General features: G+C 44.0%; 1 protein-coding gene across 1 annotated transcript in view; it reads left to right on the plus strand.

The window, feature by feature from the left end:
* The window catches only part of LOC139001721 (EF-hand calcium-binding domain-containing protein 11), a 136,935-nt gene extending 115,418 nt beyond the window's left edge, over positions 1–21,517 (plus strand). The window contains exon 6 of the mRNA XM_070403242.1: positions 21,329–21,517. Coding sequence (XP_070259343.1) covers positions 21,329–21,404 — 76 coding nt within the window. The 3' untranslated portion in view covers positions 21,405–21,517. The remainder of the gene's footprint in view (positions 1–21,328) is intronic.
* Positions 21,518–22,667: the final 1,150 nt, after the last annotated feature.

Consider the following 22,667-nt stretch of genomic DNA (forward strand, 5'->3'; position numbering starts at 1 on the left):
CTGTAATTTTATTATGGTTTTTGATATGAAGTAAGGGTCTAAGTTTACATATCTAAATATGAACAAATAGCTTCAATAGTTCTGTTGCACTCAGATTGTTTTATATTAAGTTATATGATTTATGTTCCATTTTAAGATTCTTTAGTTCCATGAATTTCTGAGTTCAGCAACATACTGTTTTTTTAACAACATACTTTTTTATTTTATTTTATTTTTTAATATTTTTTAATTGATTTCAGAGAGGAAGGGAGAGAGAGGAACATCAACGATGAGAGAAAATCATTGATCAGCTGCCTCCTGCACATCCTCTGCTGAGGATCAAGCCCATAACTTGGGCATATGCTCTGACCGGGAATCGAATGAGTGACCTCCTGGTACATAGGTCAATGCTCAACCACTGAGCCACACTGGCCAGGCTAGCAACATACTTTTAATGTGGATTGTTTTATGACAATATGATATTTTTTAAAGCAAGTTTTCCCTTATTGTCCAAACTAATCTCCAATTTTTAGAAATTTTATGGAACAAATTATCCTACTATTACTTGAAAATATATTAAATATGTAAATTAACTTGAAATATTGCCATGTTTATGATAGTTCTGTTTAGTTTTTCTTCTATAAAATATTTGTATCTTATTTTTATTGGGCTGATATAATCCATCTTAGGTTCGTTACCAATAGGTACTCAATAAATGTGTATTAAGTACTGATATATGGTGACCTTGTTGTAAGGGAAATCTATTTCAAAGAAAATATTTTAATAGTTGCTATTGTTAAAGAATGCTATTGTTAGTTTTGAATGTATTTCATGTGATAAATATTCTTGAATTATTTTATTTCCAAAATTCTTATATTCCTTTGAGTTCCCTGGGTTATAACATCATGACTTCAGCAACTAGTGACTTTTATTTTCTATTCATTTTCTTACTTGCTTTTCCTGCCTTATCACCATGGCAAGACCCTCTAACAAACAGTGTATTAAATAACATGTATGACTAAGAGTATCTTTGCCTTGACCTTACTTTTGGGAAACATGTCACTACTGTTTGTCACTCCACTAAAAACAATTTTGGCTTTTTATTTTAAAGTTTTTGTTTTATTTAGTTTTCAGAAGTTAAAGATCAGGGCTCTGTTATATTTTATAAATTCCCCTTTTAAGCCTTCTGATATACAAATAATTATATGAGTTTCGGCAGAGTATGACAGGGGTGAATTAATTGTTTGCTACTTCCCATTTTTGGTTCACACACTTTCCATCTTTTGCTCTGAACTTTCTAGGCTTTTCTTTTTGAGGAGACGGGCACTCATCTGCCTTGTTGCCAAGGCTTCTGTAGACGTCAAGTTCCCCCCTTGAGTCGGCGCTGCCTCTGATCTGCTCATTCACTTTTCCCCTGGATGCACATTGTTTTTTAAGATGCTCTGTCAAGCCAGTCAGAACCCTAATCTTCAGGAAGTTCCAGGAGCCCTTTTCTCCTCCCACAGTTTACTTCCTCCCCATTGCTCAGAGCTATCGACACAGTATTAATTAAAAAGGATTTTATAAAGAAACCCCTCTAATTCTGGTGCCGGTGCTTCTGTTAAATTCAAGTTTTGCTAAGGGCTCTTTTCTTAAGCACCACCCGGCATCTGGGGGAGAAAAACATAATTAAGAACTTGAATGGAAACTTTTGAAATGTACACTTAACGACAAAATTTTGAAGTTCTAGTATTTTGAAATGTCCTTGTGCTTTTTCTTCCCTGGCCCCTCTGCTCTTCTGTGGGGCTCTGGGGAGGATGCTCGAGGCGATGCCATGATTAGAGCACTCCAGGCCCAGGTCTTACTCAGCCCGTAATCCTGCGTGGCTGTGGAAAGCTTTCCAGTGACTGCAGAGCAATGGGATTGGGGCCCAGAGTTTGTCCCATACCCACCCATAAGCCGAGACTGATGGAGGAGTTGGAGGTGAGGAGTCCGGAAGTCGAATTTGTTTCTACTGCAGCTTTGAGCTGGAGGTGTTTCTGCAGCGTGGCCCTTCTTTCTGTGTAACATGAGACCAGCGATCTCAGAAAGCCCAGAATTATTAGCGAGGTGTAGAGACCTGGTTTATTCCCTGGCTGGTTTGGCTCAGTGGATAGAACATTGACCTGCAGACCAAAGGGTCCCTGGTTCAATTCTGGTCAAGGGCATGTGTTGTAGGCTCCTCCCCAGCCCGGGCCGTGGTCAGAGCACATGCAGGAGGCAACCAATTGATGTGTTTCTCTCACATTGATGCTTCTCTCTGTCTTCCCCTCTTCCACTCTCTCTAAAACTCAATGGAAATATATCCTCAGGTAAGGATTTAAAAAAAAGAGAGAGCGAGAGACCTGGTTTTCTATTCTACTTATGTTGTCAACTGGATATGTAACGTTAGGAAAGTTGCTTGATGCTTCTGAATCTCAGTTTCCTCATCTGTCAAGTGAGAAGAGCCAGCAGGGTGATTCCTAAAGTCCCTTACAGGAAAAAGGGACTAGTGCTATTATTCCGGAGGGAGGGTCAGAATTTGGGAGCGTGATGGACAGTTAGAAGTGGCCTTTCTCCCCGCACACCGGAGCGGTGGGACTGACAGGTGGCAGGCCTGAAGGCCGCAGCACAACAGCTCACTTATCTGTGCAGGGGGCGGTCGTGGGCTGGGATACAGAGGAGCCATGGGAAGAAAAGATGTGACAGTTCCCGTCTCAGGGTGTGTTCTGTATGGTGCTGTGAAGTCCAGGGTTGTTCTAGCCCCGTGTTTTGATCCAAACTAAGAAAAAGGTTTTGTTTTGTTTTCTCTCCCCCGGGGAGGTGTTTTCAGAGCAACTTCCATACAGGGATATATTTCTTATGAAAGAGTGTCGAGCGAGCCGAATAGTCAGACCATGCGGTCACGGAAAGGAGGGGGCCGCTGGGAAGTGCACCCAGACAGGGCACCCTGGGACCCGCTCCTCTCTCCAGATTGGAACACACATGTTTCTTGAAAAGTTGTAGCCGTAACATCTCTCTTTGTCATTCCTTTCTTATAAACTCATGTTATGTAAGCCCTCAGAGAGCTAAATGTTTTTCCTTTGTTGGCTATCGCGCTCCAGATGATTTTATCAAACATGAATTTTCCCTGGGCTCTTAGCTGCGTGCCAGGGAAGCTAGCAGAATCACAGAGAGGTGGCCATGTGCGTGCGTGCGTGTGCGCACGTGTGTGTGTGTGTGTGTGTGTGTGTGTGTGTGTAGGACTTGGGCACTTTGCTCTGTGCGCCCACGCAGGTGTGCATGTATATGGGGTGGAGGACACCTGGTTACAAAAGTGATGAATGGCCGTAACCGGTTTGGCTCAGTGGATAGAGCATTGGCCTGCAAACTGAAGGGTCCCAGGTTCGATTCTGGTCAAGGGCATGTACCTTGGTTGTGGGCACGTCCCCAGTAGGGCGTGTGCAGGAGGCAGCTGATCGATGTTTCTCTCTCATCGATGTTTCTAACTCTCTATACCTCTCCCTTCCTCTCTGTAAAAAAAATAAATAAAAATATATTTTTTAAAAAGTGATAAATGCTCCTTCTAGAATATTTTGAAAATAGATAAAGGAAATAAAAGCCAACCATGTTCCTTCAAACCAAAGATAATCATTGTAAGTATTTCGGTATTTATTTTTCCTGTTTCTCTCCATGTTCTTCCTATTAAAATAAATGAGAGTTTTATAGCCCATGCTTTTTTATTATTTTGCTAGTTTCACTTTATAAATAACCCTACACTCAACATAGTTGTCTGCACTTTGAAGTTATTTTCTTAGGAGAGGTTCCTAGATGTGGGAATACCATATTAGAGACTCTGGATTTATTTTGTCATTTTTATGACTCCTGATTCTTCTTAAATCACTTAATTAACAGATTACACTCCCTCTGGCAACATCTACCCCCCTCACTATGTTCTTGCCACTGATTGAATGGTAATTTATTTTTTCAAATCTTTGCTAGTCTAAAAATTTAACATAGTGTCTCAATTTTTGTTTTATTTCACTGATTGCTAGTAGTGGAGAAGATTTTTATAGGTTTATTAGCTCTTTAATTCCCTCTTCTGTGAAATTATTTATTCATGTCATTTGCCCATTTTTTTCTTCTGTAGTAAAAATATTTACCTGCTTCGATTTTTATGATAATTATTTTTTTCAGTTTACTGTTTGCTTTTTTATTTTTATGATTTTTGATGTGCAGAAAATTTTTATATCCTCAAACCTGTGATCATTTCCTTCACAATTTCTTCCATTGCTTTTTTACTAAGAAACCTTTCCTCATCTAGAAACCAAGTTAATGTTCACTTCCATTTTCTTGGTTGGTTTGAATCTGTGGTTTGGCTTTTAAGACTATCTAGCCCTTTAATATATTTGGAATTTACTTTGGTATATAGCATGGGGTGGTAATTTAAACATTTTTGTTCCAAATAGCTAGTTTTTCCATTATCATTTGTTAAATAACCCCTTAAACAAAAATGCATAATAATTCATTATCATATTCAGTATTGAGTTCTTTTACATACTCGGAGACCTCTCCAGGCTGACTGGTCTGTTCCCTGCTCTCCTTATTCTTACATCAAGGATGCACCTTCCCCCCCGCCCCCGGTCTCCCCTCCCCTAACCTGGTGTTTCTTGTTTTCAAATTATTCTCGGCAGTTCTTGCTTGTTTATTTTCCGGATGAATAGTGGAATCATTTTTGTGGAGTTCCAAAAACCTCCCTTTGGGGTTTTGATGAAAATTGCATTCAACCTATAAATTAATTGGGAAGAACTTGGCTTCGTTACAACGTTCAGTCTTCCCAGCCAGGAATACACATATGGCTGTCCCTCCACATTTTCAAACATCCTTTTGTACGTCTCGGTGGAGTTTTGTAGTTTTCTTTACACAAATTTGACAGATTTCTTATTAAGGTACTCCCAGATTGTTTTATATTTGGGGTACTATTTTTAATGGAATCTCCCCCCTTTAGTTTAAACCCACTATTCTTATAAAATTATTTATTATTTTTAAAACTTATTTTTAATTATAGTGGACACACAATATATTAATTTCAGACATACAACATAATGATTCAACATTTATATACCTTACAAAGTGATCACCATAAGTTGAGCAACCATCTGTCATCATACTTAGTTATTGTGATATTATTGACTATATTCCCTATGCTGTACTTTATATCCCGTGAACTTATTTTATAACTGGAAGTTTGTACTTCTTAATCCCCTTCCTTTTCCACCCTGAACCCCCCCCCCCCCACCCACTCCCTGTCCTCTGGCAACCATCAGTTTGTTCTCTATGAGTTTGTTTCTATTTCTAATTTCACTTTTCCCCAAATGATTGCCAAGAACTGACAGGAATCTAAGTGAAAATGGAATTTGTTCCTTTCTAAGCTTATAAACTTTAAGAGATTTAATACTGGAACCAACCTGAAATAGGTTGTCTTTTTCTATGAAAGTCAAGTAATTTATAGACCTATCATGTAACTTGTTAAGAGAGTAGCTAAATAGACGAGTACTTCCACGTGTCCATATTCTTTGTCTCAAAGACATGTGCAGCTTACACATCCCAAGCCTCATGGCCCTTTGGATTTCAACCAGAATCCTTCAGTGGCTTACAGGGTCCTGAGACGTTCACTGCGTTCCCCCTCCCACCTCACTGCCCTCCACGCTCCTCCTCTGTACTGAGGCCATGTTGCCTTCTTCCGCTTCCTTGACTGTACCTCGCTCTCTCAGGCCATGAGCCATTTGCACGTGCTGTTCCCTCTGCCTGGAAAGCTCTTCCCCGATCTTCACCTCCCAGTGATCTCCCTGCTCATTCTTTGGCTCTCAGCCTGCAGGGATTTTCCTCCTGACGTTTTCCCTTTATGCCACCCTGTCACATCACCTTTTGTCCCTCCTTCAGACTGGTAATTTTACTCAGTGTAGAGAATTATTTCATTCCCTGCCTGGCTGGACTAAAGTTGCAAGGGACTCTATTTCTTTTCTGCTCACCCCTACAACCTCAGAACCCAGGCAGCTAGCTGGCCCATCTCCTGGTTTGTCTGATGAATGAGTACATTAACTTAAGAACCTATTTTTATGAAGAAAAAGCATTGCCCTTGCCAGTTCGGCTCAGTAGATAGAGCATAGGCCTGCAGACTGAAGGGTCTTGGGTTTGATTCTAGTCAAGGGCACAAGCCTGGGTTGTGGGCTTGATCCCCAGTAGGGGGCGTTCAGGAGGCAGCCAATCAATGATTCTCTCTCATCATTGATGTTTCTATCTCTCTCTCCCTCTCTTTTTCTCTCTGAAATATATATATATATGTATATATTCATATATATATGAACTCATATATATATATGAAAAAGCATTAATGAATGTATTCATTGACACATTTATAAAAGCAAATAGACTGAGGTATTTTAAAAATCCAACAACTAGGGAAACTATTGTAAATCCACTCGATAAAATTATATAGTGCCACTGAAGAATGAAAATGATGGCCCTGGCCAGGTGGCTCAGTTGTTTGAACTGTCGTCCGTACACCAAAAGGTTTCGGTTCAGTTCCCAGTCAGGACACATACCTAGGTTGTGGGTATAATCTCCAAAAGAGGGGCATACAGGAGGCAATCGATTGATGTTTCTCTCTCTCTCTCTCTCTCTCTCTCTCCTTTTCTCCCTCTCTCTCTAAAAATCAATAAAAACATATCCTTGGCTGAGGATAAAATGAAAATGATAAAGACTAATGTGAAGGGTATTTTTACATTATGTTTAGAATATCAGGATGTAAAATATATTTATGTTAATAAGAAGGAAAGGTGCCAAAACAGTCATAGCAATTGGTTTAGAATAATGGGATGGGTCCTATCTGGTTTGGCTCAGTGGATAGAGAGTCAGCCTGCGGACTGAAGGGTCCCAGGTTCGATTCCGGTCAAGGGCACATGCCCGGGTTGGGGGCTTGATTTCCAGTAGGGGACGTGCAGGAGGCAGCCGATCAATGATTCTCTCTCATCATTGATGTTTCTATTTCTCTCTCCTTCTCCCTTCCTCTCCGAAATCAATAAAAACATACTGAAAAAAAAAGATCATAGATGGTAAGTGATGTTTTTTTCTCTCATGCCCACACTTTCCTGTTCAGATATGTTTCTTGAATGCCAGCATGTGGTGGGCACTGTGTCAAGTGCAAAGAAAGGCATGGTGCGCAAGGTGTGTGTGGTCTCTCTTCACTGCAAGTTTACAGTCAAGGCGGGAGGACACTGATGATCATCATCACACAGACGGTGCAGTGTTCATGGGCTGCTGCTGTATCTGAGAAAACATGGTTCCTTTGCCATAGTGGGTATCACAGGCTAAAGAAAATGCTTTGTTGGGATTGGATCCATCATTATTATTGCATTAAAATTTTAATTGTGGGGGAAATTATAGGAGTAATAGACCCATTTTCTTTAGTTTTCAGGCTTTGTAGGAGATTTCCTAAGTCACATCTCCACTCCTTAATCGCTGGTTCACAAGACATAGACTGTCCATGCTGAATGGCAACGCCTGGGGGCGGGAGGGACTTTTCCTGGCTGCCTTAGTTCAACTCCATTAAAAAGATTTTAGTTGCTGGAAAATTAGCACCTTCCTCATATGTACTAGCCAAGGTGGCTTAAAGCTCAATAAAAGCAGAAGCGAGTCATTTCTGCACTTTTAATAAAATAAATAAAGATTTGTGGAGGTGACGGCTAGGACACCACGGGTGCCTGCCCACCCACCTCAGACTCATTCCCAAGCATGCGTTGGGTCCGCAGCACCTGCTCCTGGGAACCTGAAAAAGCCGAGTCCTCCCAACATAAATTCCCTTGGTTTCATCTCCTCCTACTGATGCCCTCCATGGCTGTGCCTCTGTGCTCGGGCATAATGTAAATACTTAACTTGTTTAATAAATATCCTGAAATAGCCTCTTGGAGTTGTTACTAGAGGGGCACGAACCTTTTAACTCACTTAGCCAGCACAGATCAACACTTAATGTCTTTAATGATGATCCAGGTCTTTTTTAGTGGCTGAGGCGCAGGGTAATCAATGATGTGGCCCTGCCTGCAGGCACGAGGGACTAGATAATAGGCAGAAAATGTCATGCTGGATGGGGCCAGTCATTTGAATCCCTGAAATTGGTATTAGTGTGGCCATTTCTGGGAGAGTTTCTCCCCAAGGCTAGGAAGAGCCCCCCACCCCCACCTCTCTGGTGTCCTTCAGTGTTTTGCACATTACTGAAGCCCCTCATGGCCAGTTTTTGTTTTCAGCCCGAAACCTCTGAGGATTCTTCTCCCCACCCCCCAACCACCCACTAAGGCAAATGCCATGCCAGCTACAGCACAGTGGGGCCCCCACTTTAAGAATAATTCTCTCCCGGCCGGTGTGGCTCAATGGTTAAGTATCAACCCATGTACCAAAAGGTCCCCAGTTGGATCCCTGGTCAGGGCACATGCCCAGATTGTGGGCTCAATCCCCAGCGGGGGGCATGTGGGAGGCAGCCCATCAATGTTTCTCTCTTTCCCTCTCCCTTCCTGTCTCTCTAATCCAGTGGTTCTCAACCTTCCTAATGCTGCGACCCTTTAATACAGTTCCTCATGTTGTGGTGACCCCCAACCATAAAATTATTTTCACTGCTACTTCATAACTGTAATTTTGCTACTGTTATGAGTCATAATGTAAATATCTGATATGCAGGATGTATTTTCATTGTTACAAATTGAACATAATTAAAGCATAGTGATTAATCACAAAAACAATATGTAATTATATATGTGTTTTCCGATGGTCTTAGGCGACCCCTGTGAAAGGGTTGTTCGACCCCCAAAGGGGTTACGACCCACAGGTTGGCGACCCACAGGTTGAGAACCGCTGCTCTAATCAATAAAAACTTTTTTTTTTTTTTTTTTTAAGAATAATTCTCAGTGCCGGGCAGCAGGAAAGAGACCTGTCAGGGTTGGGGCAAGGGGGTGTCATATGCAGTTTGTCAGACCTCATTTAGGGGGTTACATCCCCTTTCTTCCCCACCCCTATTATCAACCCTGAGAATTATTATTTCAGGAATAGAAAGCAAGTCCCATTTTAGGGTTTCAGTCCCAAAACATCCACTCTCAACTTGTACTTAGAGCCCCTTGGCCTTAGCCTAGGATTTGAATTATTTTGATTATTTGATTATTTTGGCCGCGTTGACATTCTCTGTGCATTTCATAATTTTCTAAACACTTGTCATGTGTCCTCTGAACCTCCATTTCTTTCTACTGAAATTCTCGTATTCCAAGCCCCCGTGGTCCTCCCATCTGGTGTGACTTTTCGATGATAGGTGGGCTTTTATTAATAGAGTGCTTCTGATCATATGAGGGAATTGTTTCGTTATGAAATATTCATTTCTTTATGTTGTTTATCATTGTCCACGGACCTGAGGTTTTAAATGCTGGGAGCATGTTGTAAATGAAAACATAAATAATTTATAATAATTATGCTGAACTAAGGCCAGAGTTTCTATTGGCTCACTGATGCACATCAATGAGAAATGGGCTGGGATGTAAAAATCTTATTTTCCCAAGTGTTTTATTTAAAACTAGAGTGTAAACAGTGAAAGAAAAATTCTTAATTTTTGTAAATTTCTGCATCCTCCTCAACTGAAGAACGTGACCTGATAGAGTTTTCACGTCTGGAGGAAATCCCTGGGGTCCCCGGCGAGGCTCTGCTACACACTAAGCCAGCGTCTCTCAGGGCTCGGCCATGGCACAGCCCCAGTGACTGTCAGGTCGTGCACACTCCTTTGAACTGGGAGAGCTCTTAATTAGATGGAGCAATGGGTATTCTTTGTTTCTATTTTCTTTTTTAATATGCTTTTATTGGTTTTAGCGAGAGAGGAAGAGAGAGAGAGAAATATCGATCAGCTGCCTCCTGCACACCCCCTACTGGGGATCGAGGCCAAAACCCGGACATGGGCCCTGACCGGAAATAGAACTGGTGACCTCTTGGTGCATGGGAGGATGCGCAGTCCACTGAGCCACGCCGGCTGTTACTATGTTGATGCTCATGCCATTGCTAGTTGAGTCTAATTGCAAGGGAGGCTTAGCTGTGGGGCTTAGCTATGCCCTCGGGAAGAGGAGTCAGTTTGTTGAACACATAGCAGGCTCTGCCATGAAGTCAAACCCCACCCACCCCCAAAATGGGTAGCCCGCGACCCCAGCTCCTTTTCCTACCAACCTGCCTCATCCCCACGAATTGGAAACGCTCCCTTGAACCTTTGCTGGGTTCCTATGTGTTTACATGCTCTGGGTGCTGTTTCCACGCACCGACTCCTGGGTCCTAATCACGCTGTTTTAATCGGCCAGGCATCATATTTTGTTTTGATATTACTGTTTTTTGAAAAATCTTCTGACATTGTTTTTGTTTTTTTCAGGTAAACTTTAGGTTCAATTTACCACATTTCCTTTAAAAAGGAAAAAATAAGCAAACAAAAATCTTATAACTCCTGTATCATATTAAAAACATATTCCACTTGGAAAATATTATACTATTAGAGAAAATAAGCACTATGGGGCAATTGGTGTCTTCTGACTCCGAGGAAATGTGCTTTTAAAATAGCAGGCTTCCCAGCAAACGGTGGCTAACAATGCCATTAGCGGGGCCTGGATAAATGGCTTGATGTTTGTAGTTCCTACGTCCACTTCAGCTCTATTGGTTGCATTAGCAGAATGAAGCTCATTAAGCCTTATTCTCTCATCTCCCCAAGCCTCTGAACCCACGACTACCCAGTTCTCTTGTCTGGAAGGAGGTCATCTTTCCTACATTACCCTTGAACGCTCGGCTCATTCCTACACCCGCAGCCAGAGATGGGAACTTGTTGCTCTCAGGGAGGCCGCGTCTGTGCTCGGAGCCTGTCTGTGCCCGGAGCCGTTACACCATCTGTTAAAGTGGTCGGAGTCCCTTTCATTGCCTCCTTTGTGGAAGGGCTTGTACTGTAAAAGTGTGTGTTACTGAAAACATCATTTTCCTCATCATTATGCTTTCTCTCTGGCCGGATCATAACCTGCCAGAAGTCTATTGAGCTTGGAGTGAAAAGCTTTTCAGAATAGCTGTTCTTAAGAGATTAAATGATTGCCATCTCTGTCCCATTTCTTTTATCTCATAATCAAGTTCAAGATGGTACTAGATGTCTCCACTGAAGTGATTATGTATTTGAACTAGAAGTGGCTTTATCTCCATTCATACTTCACACCGTGGAAGGTAGGATGGGTTTTTCCTCCCCCCACATTTACATTTATATATGTGTATGGCTCTTTACAACTGTCCACCGGTTGAAAGACTCTAACTCCTTTTTAAAGGCTACCCATGGCTCGCAGGAGTTGGAGTGCTTTTTAACATTTTCTGTGTACAAAGTCGCCCGTTGTCTAATAACACCCAGCCTAGAGCCATGGAAACGTAGAGCTGTATCCACGCTTCGTATTCATAACCCGGTCATTCAGCTTGGCAAGTGAGGAGCTGGAGACGCCCAGCAGCTAAGCGACTTGCCCAGGGTCACACGGCTCGGCTCGCCAGCAGCCTGGCTGAGAGGCACGCTCCGGCCGTTTCTGGTGGGCCCACCGCCTCCCCGCCATATTCAGAGTATTCGTATTTTTCAGATTTGGCGTGGGGGGAGAATGGGAGCTCTCGGCACCCCAGAACACAGAAACCAGGCTTTTTATGACCAGTTTCAAAGATGTCCACTCCGGCTTTTTGTTCTTGATCTTTAAAGCTGCCCGATCTCTGCTATTTTCCAACATCCCGCTTTCTCTTCCAGAGAGGCAAGCGGAGAAAAGAGTTCGTGTCACTATTTATTAGCGGCTCTGCTAAAACACTTGATGGAGGAGGACTCGGGAACCCTTTGCCGGAAATGAGCCTCTGGGCTCCGTGTTGATTGCATTTACCCACATGCCCACAAGTCCTCCGTAGTCGGATGCAGGGAGATAACATTCTTTCCTGCTCTTAAAATATTTCTCGCTGTAAATAAGACTCCTCATTTTTAAAACCTAGTAAATAGGAAAAAGTGAGTCATTATTTATGGATAATCACTTTTGCCAGCTGTGACTGCATTTTACATCCATTTTTTTCCTTTTCCTCCTTTTTTTTTGGACTAGAGAATCTGTCTTGTCACTCTTTAGGGAAAAAGCCATATTGGTCCCATCAATAGCCTCTTTTAGCACATAATCATAGTTAAGGCACTGTGAACAGAGATTTTTCTTGGAGACAGGAAAAAAAATGACTTCCTTAGAATGCAGAACTATGGAGAATAATCCAGAATTATGTGATAGCACCTAAAGAGAAAACGGACTTATTTTAGAGTTCTTTCCAAAATGGAATAATCATTTTAAAAATATTATGGGTATCGAGTGTCTGCTCTATGTCTACCAAGTTGCAAATGTGGCAAGGTTAAGTGATTTCAGGTGGGACACCTGGTATACCGAGACACTTATTTGCAAGTAGCAGGAAATCCATTTCAAACAGCCTTAACAACCCTGGGAGCTCCAGCGTCAGGCACGGTTCAATCAGGCTCTAGCTCACTCTGCAATTCCTCCGACTCTTCCCCTCACGGTAGATGACTCCATTCTCGGGCTCATAATCGACACTTAAAAACATGTGCGTGAATGTTTGGGTCAGTGCGCCATTGGATCAGAGAACTTGTGGAGGTTGCATCCTTATGGTAGGAAAAGGGCTGTTGTAGAACCAAACCTCACTTCCGCATCCCAGCTGTCTAGTGGGAGAGCTTTCTCAACTCAAACAAAATTCCTGGGCTCCGTGATGGTTGGACCAACTCCTTACCAATTAGTGGTCCCAGGAGAGGATGGCCGTGTACTGATTGGTTTAAGCCAATCCATTCATCCTTGAACCACCACTATGCTAAGCAAGGTGGGATTATAATGGCTGGCACAGGCCAGTCACATCCCACTTCTGGAGCTTGGGGTGGGGATCCAGCCACACAGGTCAAACAGCTGCTGCCTGGCACAGCGGGGCTCGGGGGGGTGCTGGGGAAGTAGCCAACAATGTCCACTGTTGTCTAGCAGCTGAGCCAGGTCCTAACGAGGCCAGAGTTTTGTCTGGCTTGTGTCATTCTCTGCTCATGGTCTGGTCATCGTGTTATCCTTCCCAGCTCATCCTAAAGGGCCAAGCCACCACCTGCTCATGGCCAGTCCGTGGCTGTACTTGTGCATCCAAAAAATGAAAGAACTCTCTCAGGAATATGATGTCCCCATGCTGAAGGAAAACTTAAAGTCTAATCTATACTAATAAAAGGGTAATATGCTGATTAGAGACCTTCCGGGAGACTTTCCGGACATCCTTCCAGACAAAACCATGGTGGCGGGGCCGAGGCAGAGGTGGTTAGGAGCGATCAGGCCAGGAGGGGAGGGCAGTTGGGGGTGATCAAGCCATTGTGGGGGCAGTTGGGGGTGATCAGGCTAGCAGGGGGAGCAGTTGGGGGTGATCAGGCCAGCAGGGGGGGGCAGTGGGGGTGCGCAGGCTTGGGGGGGGGCAGTTGGGGGTGATCAGGCCAGCAAGGGGGGGTGTTGTTGGGGGCGAGGCCGGTGGGGGGGGGGCAGTTGGGGGTGAGCAGGCCAGCAGGCAGAGTGGTTAGGGGCGAGCGATCAGGTAGGTGAGCGGTTAGGAGACAGTGGTCCCAGATTGCGAGAGGGATGTCCAACTGCCGGTTTAGTCGGATATCCCCCTAAGGGTCCGAGATTGGAGAGGGTGCAGGTCGGGCTAAGGGACACCACCCGACCGCCCCCCCCCCCCCCGCACAAATTTCATGCACCGGGCCACTAGTAACACTATGTATTGTTAACAGACTAAATGTTATTCAGACGTGTATTGGAGAAAAGAAGATGGCTGCTATCTTTTCCTGGTTTAACTCTGACATTCCAGTTGCCTGGAACTTCAAACTCAGAGCTCTTCCTCAAGGCAATGTGTCATTTGCTCTTGAAATCATTTTCAAAATAGAGGAACACTCTGGATCAGAGAACAGATGGTTTCAAGTAGATCCCCCCACCCGAGTGAGAATCTGAGCAGGTGACCTGCTATGGCCGACGGCAGTTTGACATGCCCCATGAGCCCTGGCCGGTGTGGCTCAGTTGGCTGAGTGTCGCCTGGTGCACTGAGTGGTCGCAGGTTCAATTCCTGGTCAGGGCATATGCCCGAATTGCGGGCTTGGTTCCCGGTGGGGGCTGTGCAGGAGATGGCCAATCGATGTTTCTCTCTCTCATCAATGTTCCTCTCTCCCTCTCCCTTGCTCTCTCTCTAAAATTAATAAAATATTTTTAAAAATAAAAGCACAATGCCCCGTGAGGAACGTCACCTCTCAGATAGCTCTCCGCTGCGTTTCAGCCTGGGCTACCCCTGGAAGCAGAGCGGTAGATTCGGGCTGCGGGCAGGTGGTTTGGGAGGTAACCTCCGTGAGCAGCAGTGGAACAGAGGATGACGGGAAGCCAACTCAAGGGTCTGGTACCCAATTGGGTCCCTCTGTGAGCGACGGGAGCTGAATCTCACCGGAGCTGAGAGCCGAGAGAAGGACCGCCGCGGCGTCTGCCTGAGGGACAGAAGCACAGAGCATTCACCCATTGGCGCCTGTTCCCTCCTTGGTCAAGGGCTGCCTACGGGACTAAGTCCTTCTTTTTTCATACTTCCAGAAAGCTCTCCGCTCTGTGTGAGGGCCACCCCAGGTGTCAGAGCAGCCCCAGGCCACCAGCAAGGGGCCCTTGGTGCAGGGGGCAGCTGGGGGAGGGCCTCCGGCAGTGTGACAGGTGGGGCACCCAGGGAGTCAGACACACTCCGAACATAGGGGCCCAGACAAGACGGAAATCACCTACACGTCTCCTCATCTTTCCTGCGTGTCTCAGTGGCTCTTCCTAACACGTGCCTTTAGAAAGGTAAAATTAATGAACCGCATTGAGTAGAGCCTGCAGAACTCTCATCAACAAAGAGGCAAGGATGCCGGTGGGAGGCAGCAGGGGTCCCTGGAGAGCACGCTGCTCTCTGGAGAAGCAGTCATCATCATCATGGCATCTGCAATTGGCGGGCCCTCTCAGGCCCAGCAGGGCTCCCTGCGTAGAGGGTGATTTCTACTCTCACTTTCCAGTCAGTGTGACAGCTCTGTCCCTGTGTAATGGCAGTTTTGACTTGAGTTTAAATTATTCCGTAAAGAATCAAAGCAAAGGAGAGTCTCTCTCCCTTTGCCGCACCCCAGAAATTCCACTAAGAAAACGTTGCTCATAGAAATCTTTGCCTCCACATTACGTTTCTCATGGATGCTTCAGGTGAATCCATAAGGCATCAGCTTTCAAAGCCCCGCGTGACTGTCACAGGGACTCAGTACTTGCTGCCTGTCGGGGTCTTCGCTGGGAGCACAGGTCCATGCGCCTGTCACCGGCTCTGGCGCCGCCACCAGGAGCTGGCCTCTGAGTGGGGTCTTCTCTGGGCTCAGTTCGGAATCTAGGGATGGTGAGGCAGTTCTCTGCATAATCCATCCAAGAAACGTATGCCTCAGCTGCCCCCAAAATCACTTGTCAAAAAAAAAATCTTTAAAGCAATTATAGTCAGTGCAGATGTACCTGGAATGTTCCAAAGAATTGCCTCCAATTTTGATTCCTCTAGCTCAGTAGCTTTCTTTTTTGTTTTTTAATTTATTGATTTGAGGGGGGTGGGGGGAGAGAAACATTGATTTGTTGTTCCACTTATTTATGCATTCGTTGGTTGATTCTTGTATGTACCCTGAGCAGGGATCGAACCCACAACCTTGGCATATGGGGAAGACACTCTAACCAACTGAGCTACCCGGCCAGGGCCTACCGCAGTGGTTTTCAACCCGGAATGATTTTGTCCCCAGGGGACACTTGGCAGTATCTAGAGACAATTCTGACAGTCACAACTGGAGAGGAGAGGGCTACTGGCATCTAGTGGGTAGAAACCAGGGACGCCGCTAAATATCCTCCATGCATGGGACAGCCCTCCAACAAGGAGTTATCCAGCCCAAAACATCAGCTGAGGTTGTAAAACTCTGATCTGGCTACTGAGGATCTATCCTTGAGAAATAAGGTCACTTGTTTAGAAAATTCAGACTAAAGAGAAAGAAAATATTCCTTTAGTTGAAAAATAGATCGATGTTAAATAGTATTTTAAGGCAGATTACTCATAAGACAAAGTTTCTGTTGAGCATATAACTTTCAACTTTTACCCAAATATAGATGTGTATGACATTGCATTTGTAATATATGTGCTAGTTTGTATTCTTGTTTCTACTGGAAAATGTCCCTTTTATAGTCTTTATATCATTTTAATAGAAAGTATTTTATTGTTTCAATGTAATAAAATTCAACCATTTCCTTGTTCCTTTTTTTTTTTCTTTAAAGTAACTTGGCCAAAAACAATTATTCTAGTGTGAAATCTGGCTTTGGAGAGCTGGCCATGGGGTACTCTCTCAACTTGTTTTACACCAAAAAATATTTTCAAAGAAATAACTGCTTTCAGAACATTACAAGAAATGTTATGATGTAAATATTTTTGTACAAAAGAAAACATTTAGTACTTGTGAGAAACATTCACTATTTACATATTTTTTAAATTAAAAAAGCAACAACTTATGTCTCTCTTCAGAGTGTATTAGAGCAACATTGTGGCTTCACTTAAAGATTCTCAGTGTGAAACCCTGGCTCCTTCAGGAGGGACCATTCAGCTCCCGGGTCACCGGGGCCCATCTAGTCTGGGCTGTTGAAGTTCTCACAGCATCACAAAAAGGGACAGAACAAAATCTTGGCTAACAAATCAGGATGTAAAAGAGGCAAATGCGAAGGCTCATGCTGATGAAAGTAATTATAACCACTTCTGTGATGAGTCAGAAAATATATTTTAACAGATATGAAAACTGTCAGAACTCAGCTGCATAGACCGAGTCTACTCCTGCCTGAAATTCTCCATGAATCCCAGGGTCATCTGAGGCCTTCCTACACCTCCAAGGCTTGATAGAATTGCCAGGAACCCCCATTCCACGTTCTGGGGGATTTTAAAGCACCTCCCACGATTTTTTTTGCAAAGTTCTGGACAGCTTTTGGCTCTAAGTTCTTATCTCTTTTAATTCATTCAATTGATAGATCATCTTACTGGCTTCTCTTGCACTCTCCTGCACCCACTCAGACCAAACTCATTGCCTAACTCAACATAGACACCCCCAACACACCATCCCCCCTTAGAGTGTGTGCCTGTTGCACCCCTTGGTGAAGATGGGGAGAGGTGAAGTAATACAACTGCAGGCAACTCAAGGACTTCTGGTCATTGCACCACTGGGGATTTTTTCTTGGGCCAGTTCTGCTTGTACAGGATCCCAGCCTCCCCCTACATTTCTCTTGGTAGCCCCCTCTTTCTGCACCCTCTCTTATTTTGCTTGTCATCTCCTTCCACCCAGATGGTCCTAGGAGGTCTGTACTGATTACAGAGCAGTTCAGCTCTCTCTTTTTTAAAATATGTTTTATTGATTTTTTACAGAGAGGAAAGGAGAGGGATAGAGAGTCAGAAACATTGATGAGAGAGAAACGTCGATCAGCTACCTCCTGCACACTCCCTACTGGGGATGTGCCCACAACCAAGGTACGTGCCCTTGACCAGAATCGAACCTGGGACCCTTCAGTCCGCAGGCAGACGCTCCATCCACTGACCCAAACTGGTTAGGGCCAGTTCAGCTCTCTTGAATGACTACTTCCAAAATCAATTTTGGGTCTTCCTTTTGCATCTCAAAAAACAAGCAAACCAGCCCTGGCTGGTTTGGCTCAGTAGGTAGAGGTCGGCCTGTGGACTGAAGGGTCCTGGGTTTGATTCCAGTCAAGGGCACATGCCCAGGTTGTGGGCTCGATCCCCAGTAGGGGGCGTGCAGGAGGCAGCCGGTCAATGGTTCTCTCTCATCATTGATGTTTCTATTTCTCTCTCTCTCTCTCCCTCCCTCCCTCCCTCTCCCTTCCTCTCTGAAACCAATAAAAATATATTTTAAAAAAACAAACAAAACAAAAAAAACCCCAAGCAAACCAGAAAGTCTTCCATTTAATTGGATCTACATCTATATAAGCTTTGTTAACTCCTTTGAAAAGCTAGTTCTGAAATATAAGCTTGTTTATAAGTCTACAATTGACACTTGAAACTGCAGGAGTCCACTTATACATGGATTATTTTCAATAAATACTGCAAATGTAATTTCTCTTTCTTGTGATTTTCATAATACCATTTTCTCTTCTCTTGCTTATTCTATGGGCACCGTATGTAATACATATAACATACAGAATCTGTGTTAATTGACTGTTTATGTTCTGGTCAGTAGGAGGCTATTAGTAGTTAGTTTGGGGGAGTCAGGTTACATGCAAGATTTTTGCCTGTCTATGGGGGAGTCAGGCCCTAACACCAGCGTTGTTCAAGAGCCACCTTACCTATATCCACAGGTCTGGTGACAGCAGCCAGGTACCTGGATTGAAGTGCTCAGATTTCACCTGTAGGCAGGACTCTCCCTGTTCTGCCTTGGCATCCAATTTCCTGCTCTTTATCCCTAAACCGTTCAGCCTGCCACTCAACGGGGTCCCATACGTCCATCCGGTGCTGTCCTCTGCAGCCTCATTCCCCAGGGCTCACCCCTGCCTTGGTCTCTCTTGTGCCTCGTCTGTGTTTGTATAATGCGGTTGGGCATAGACCATAACTGCCATTGCTTTTAGGTCCCTGAGTGATGGTTCCTAGGGGGCCTCGTCGGTGTGTATTCTTTCTCTGGCCAGTGATCAGACTCCATAAGACAGTGGTGATATACTCTTTCTTTAATCCCCAGTACCTCCTGGAGGGCAGTAGGTATTCCGTCACATTGTCCACTGTTTCCCCCGATTCATTCGTCCCACAGATCCATTCATTGCCTGCTCTGCACTAAGAGGTGGGGACTCGAGGGGCGATCGAGAGAAAGTTCTGGCCATTGTAGAGTTTCCTTCTGGTCGGGGTGAAGGGTGGCAGGCTGTTTTCCTGCTGAATACACACTCTCATTTCATAACCCGAATACACTCCTTTTAGGGCTGAATGCTGTAAACGGAAGCAATAAAACTTTCCTACCCAGCACCGTTATCTCCACCTCCTCCCCACGCCACCGATTCCACCCGTCAGCCACATCTGCTCTTCTTCGCACCGTGCCTGAGTGTGGGTGCCTTCCTGCTCCGTAATCACTCCGTCTGCGACGCACAACAGTATATTTTAGCTTTTAAAATGATAGCTCTCAGATGCGAATTTCCTCTTCTCACTCCCCGAAGCAACCAGATCTGCTCATATAAATGTGCGATGAGGAGGAAAAGTTGGAAGGCAGAAAGTATTTTACCATGTCTCCTTCTAAATATAAACATAATGTTCCTCCATTCATTACATAAATAAAATGCCACTCCACACCTTATGAATAAACCTTTCCATTTTAGCACCTCTCGGTTATGCTGTGCCCATTTTAGGATGGGAAGCTTTGGCAACGACAGCAAAAAAATAAAAAGAAGTGAATGCTATTTCAGTGAAGGCCATTTGCTGAGAAAATCAGGCAAAGGGATTCCCTTTTTCTACAAGCATGCAGCGTCTCGATAAGTGAATAAACACACCAAAAAATATTATCAGAAGCCATTTATTCTAAACATTACTTTCCTCCGTTATCCACTTAACTCACCCTCTGAGAAGTAGAATTCAACCATACCAGTTCAGAGCGGAAAGAAAAAAGGCCGTTTATCTAATCCAGTTCCTGGGGAAAAAAAAATACTTAGGCAATATTAAGAATCTTCAATGATCTAATTTAATACAAGTGATGGTTTCTGTTCTGTAGTCAGTAACATGTGATACTGATTACTTCTAATCCCTTAGAAGAGATCTGACATTCTGCTTTTGGTCCTGAATAGCATGAAATTGTCATGTATATTTTACCAAAAGAAGTAACAAGAGTAATGGCCTCCACAGTCTGCAGTCATTTTATACTAACACACTGCAACATGGCTTTGCCCTGGGGCAGAGAAGTGGGGGTTTTCTCGACTTCAAAAGAATGAAAAATTATCATCGCTCCATCCAGGACCATTAAAGACTTCAGAGACTTTGGCATGAAATATTCAGAAAGTTTATTTTAGAATTCAATATTTTAAAAGCCTGCTTTAAAACGGTTCCACTGATTAGTGGCTCTGTGACTTGGGCCAATCTTGGTTTTAAAAAGCTCTGTGTCATGGTTGAAACCATTTGTCGTTTCAACGGAATATAATTTCCATAAGTCGTGTAAAGCTTTGTTTTAGAATGCCCCCCAAAGAGGAATTGTGACCACTTCTCATCAGTTATCCTTTCAAACACTCTGTTTAAATAAACATTACTTTTACTGGTAAGGGTCGTGTGTGCGGCATAGGCAGTAATCATGTCCTTCTGACATAGGGTAACCTGTCCACGTGGGTGCCATTCCCCTGCTCCCTGTTTGGATGGCAGTCCTCCTGTCTCAGGGGCGCACAGGGCCAACCCCACTGAGGCCACCCACCCCCTCAGCCTGCCAGCCAGAGGCTCACATCCTCACCACTCTTTAGAGGGGTCAGAAAAGGTGCTGGGGTGTTGGTGAGGATTTAGCAGATCTTATGAGGCCACGAATGAAGCCAGTGAGGACTTCAGGAGCTAGCTAGTTAGCCCCATGGAAACTGCAGTACAACCACTTCACTCCTGAACGTCCTATTTACATAGGGAGGCAACATGCAGTTGTGTATAGAGCCCTGGTTTTGGAATTTAATGATCCTGGTTTGATTTCCAACCCGGCCACTCACCAGCAGTGTGAGCTTGTGAAACTATTAACCTCTTTAAGCTCAATGCTTCCATCCGGAAAAGGGGCCCCTCCTAGCATTGGTGCACAGATCCAATGAGAGAAGGAATGTAAAGGCAATGTGATGCATGATGTCAATCATTGTTCCCATCATTATTATTCCCAAAATGTTCTGACCCCTTATTGGTTTATTCCTCATTTCTGTTGGGTAATGCATATGTGTTTATTGATATATCACAGAAAGAATTTGCAAAATGACTGGAAGAACCATCAGTCCTGCTTTTCTGACATAACCTGTGGGTTGGCTTCATTCCATTCAATGTGTAGAATATGTTATTCCAGTAGGTTTTAGCAGATACCTTCCTCTTTCCTTCCCACTTATCAATGTAAGCGAAAAACTAGGCATCAGCCTTAGCCTTCAAGTAGATAAATAGGTGCCTCTCCCATAAACATGCAAAGACATATTCTGATGTGCCCCTGATGCACACGTGGGGTGAAAAACACCTGTAAGTAACTTCTTGTTTCATTTCTCAGGGAAGTAGACCGAGACTCAGATGGCCATGTCAGCTTTAAAGACTTCGAATATGCCATGAACTACGGACAGAAGTGAAGCCTGATGCTGTGAGGGGCTTTCGGCAACTTCCGGGGAGACCAATAGATTGTCGTGTATTTAAATGTCATCATTCGCTCTGCAGTGCTGCATGCTTGCGATTAAACTCTTCCTCCCGGTTTTCAGATGCTGATCATTGGTAGCGTCTCCGAATCCTAGAGGTGGTCATTGCAGTCATTCCCGGTAGTTTCCTTCATGTTGGCTAGCCGCCCTGAGTCAGGCTCTGCCACTGGGGATGCCCCCACCCCCTCCTCCTCACCCTCAACCCCCCACTCTGCAACCCTCCACGCCTCTACTAGTCCTTGCCACGCTACCTGGGCTCCCTGATTCTCATCAGTTCCTAATTTCAGGAGAACAGCCGCTTTCTCCCGCCAATGGGCCCGTTTCCTTCATGCCTTCAATTGGGTTGAACAAAAATATAGCACCTACCTGTACTGTGTCCTCATTAGGTTCGGAGTAATGAGCAAGGTGCTAGGAATGCAAACCTTTAAGACTTCTCTAAGATCATGTACCCAGGGTCAAAGGCATCATTGAAAAATGCCCCCAGGGCACTGGCTGTGCAAGACAGACACAGGTGAGTCTTCTCCAGCTGTACACAGAGGAAGAACAGAGTGGAGTAAAGGTATCGGGGGAAGGACTTATTTGCAGAGCGCTTTACGTTGGGCCAGTAACTACTAAACTGCAACAAAAACTGTGACACTGGACATTCAGCATTTATTTAAAATAAATACCAGCATCAGTACTAATATTTTATCTCTAGATGTTCAGAATTCCTAACATTAACAACATGAGGAAAATATCTAATGTAATTCAAATGATTAAAGTATTTAATATTGAAAGACGGAGAAAAATGTAAATTTGTAAAGTAGAACCATTAAGTAAGCATCATTCTAACACCAATTATTAGCAGATAAGCTTAGTAAAAATAAGGTCTTAAGCTGTGATAAATCAGAGGAGCCTAAAGAAGCATAGCTAACTGTAATTTGGAATTCTGGATGGGATCCTGGAATAAGAAAGGACATTAGGGAAACACTAATAGAGTATGGACTTTAGTTAATAATATTGTATTAGCAGTGGCTCATTAATTGTGACTAATATGTCATACTCATATAAAAGGTTAATGATAGGGGAAATTGGCTGAGGAGTTGGTGGGAACTCTACCATCTTCAAAAATTTTCTGTAAATCTAAAGCTATTCCCGCCAATGGGGCCAGGATGGTATCATGTGTGTTTTAGTGCAGATTGTTCTGGCTGGTGAAAGGCC

This window comes from Myotis yumanensis, unplaced genomic scaffold (assembly GCF_028538775.1).
Source record: "Myotis yumanensis isolate MYYU_CA2020_CCGP unplaced genomic scaffold, mMyoYum1.0.hap1 SCAF_1, whole genome shotgun sequence".
NCBI classification, from domain to species: Eukaryota; Metazoa; Chordata; class Mammalia; order Chiroptera; family Vespertilionidae; genus Myotis; species Myotis yumanensis.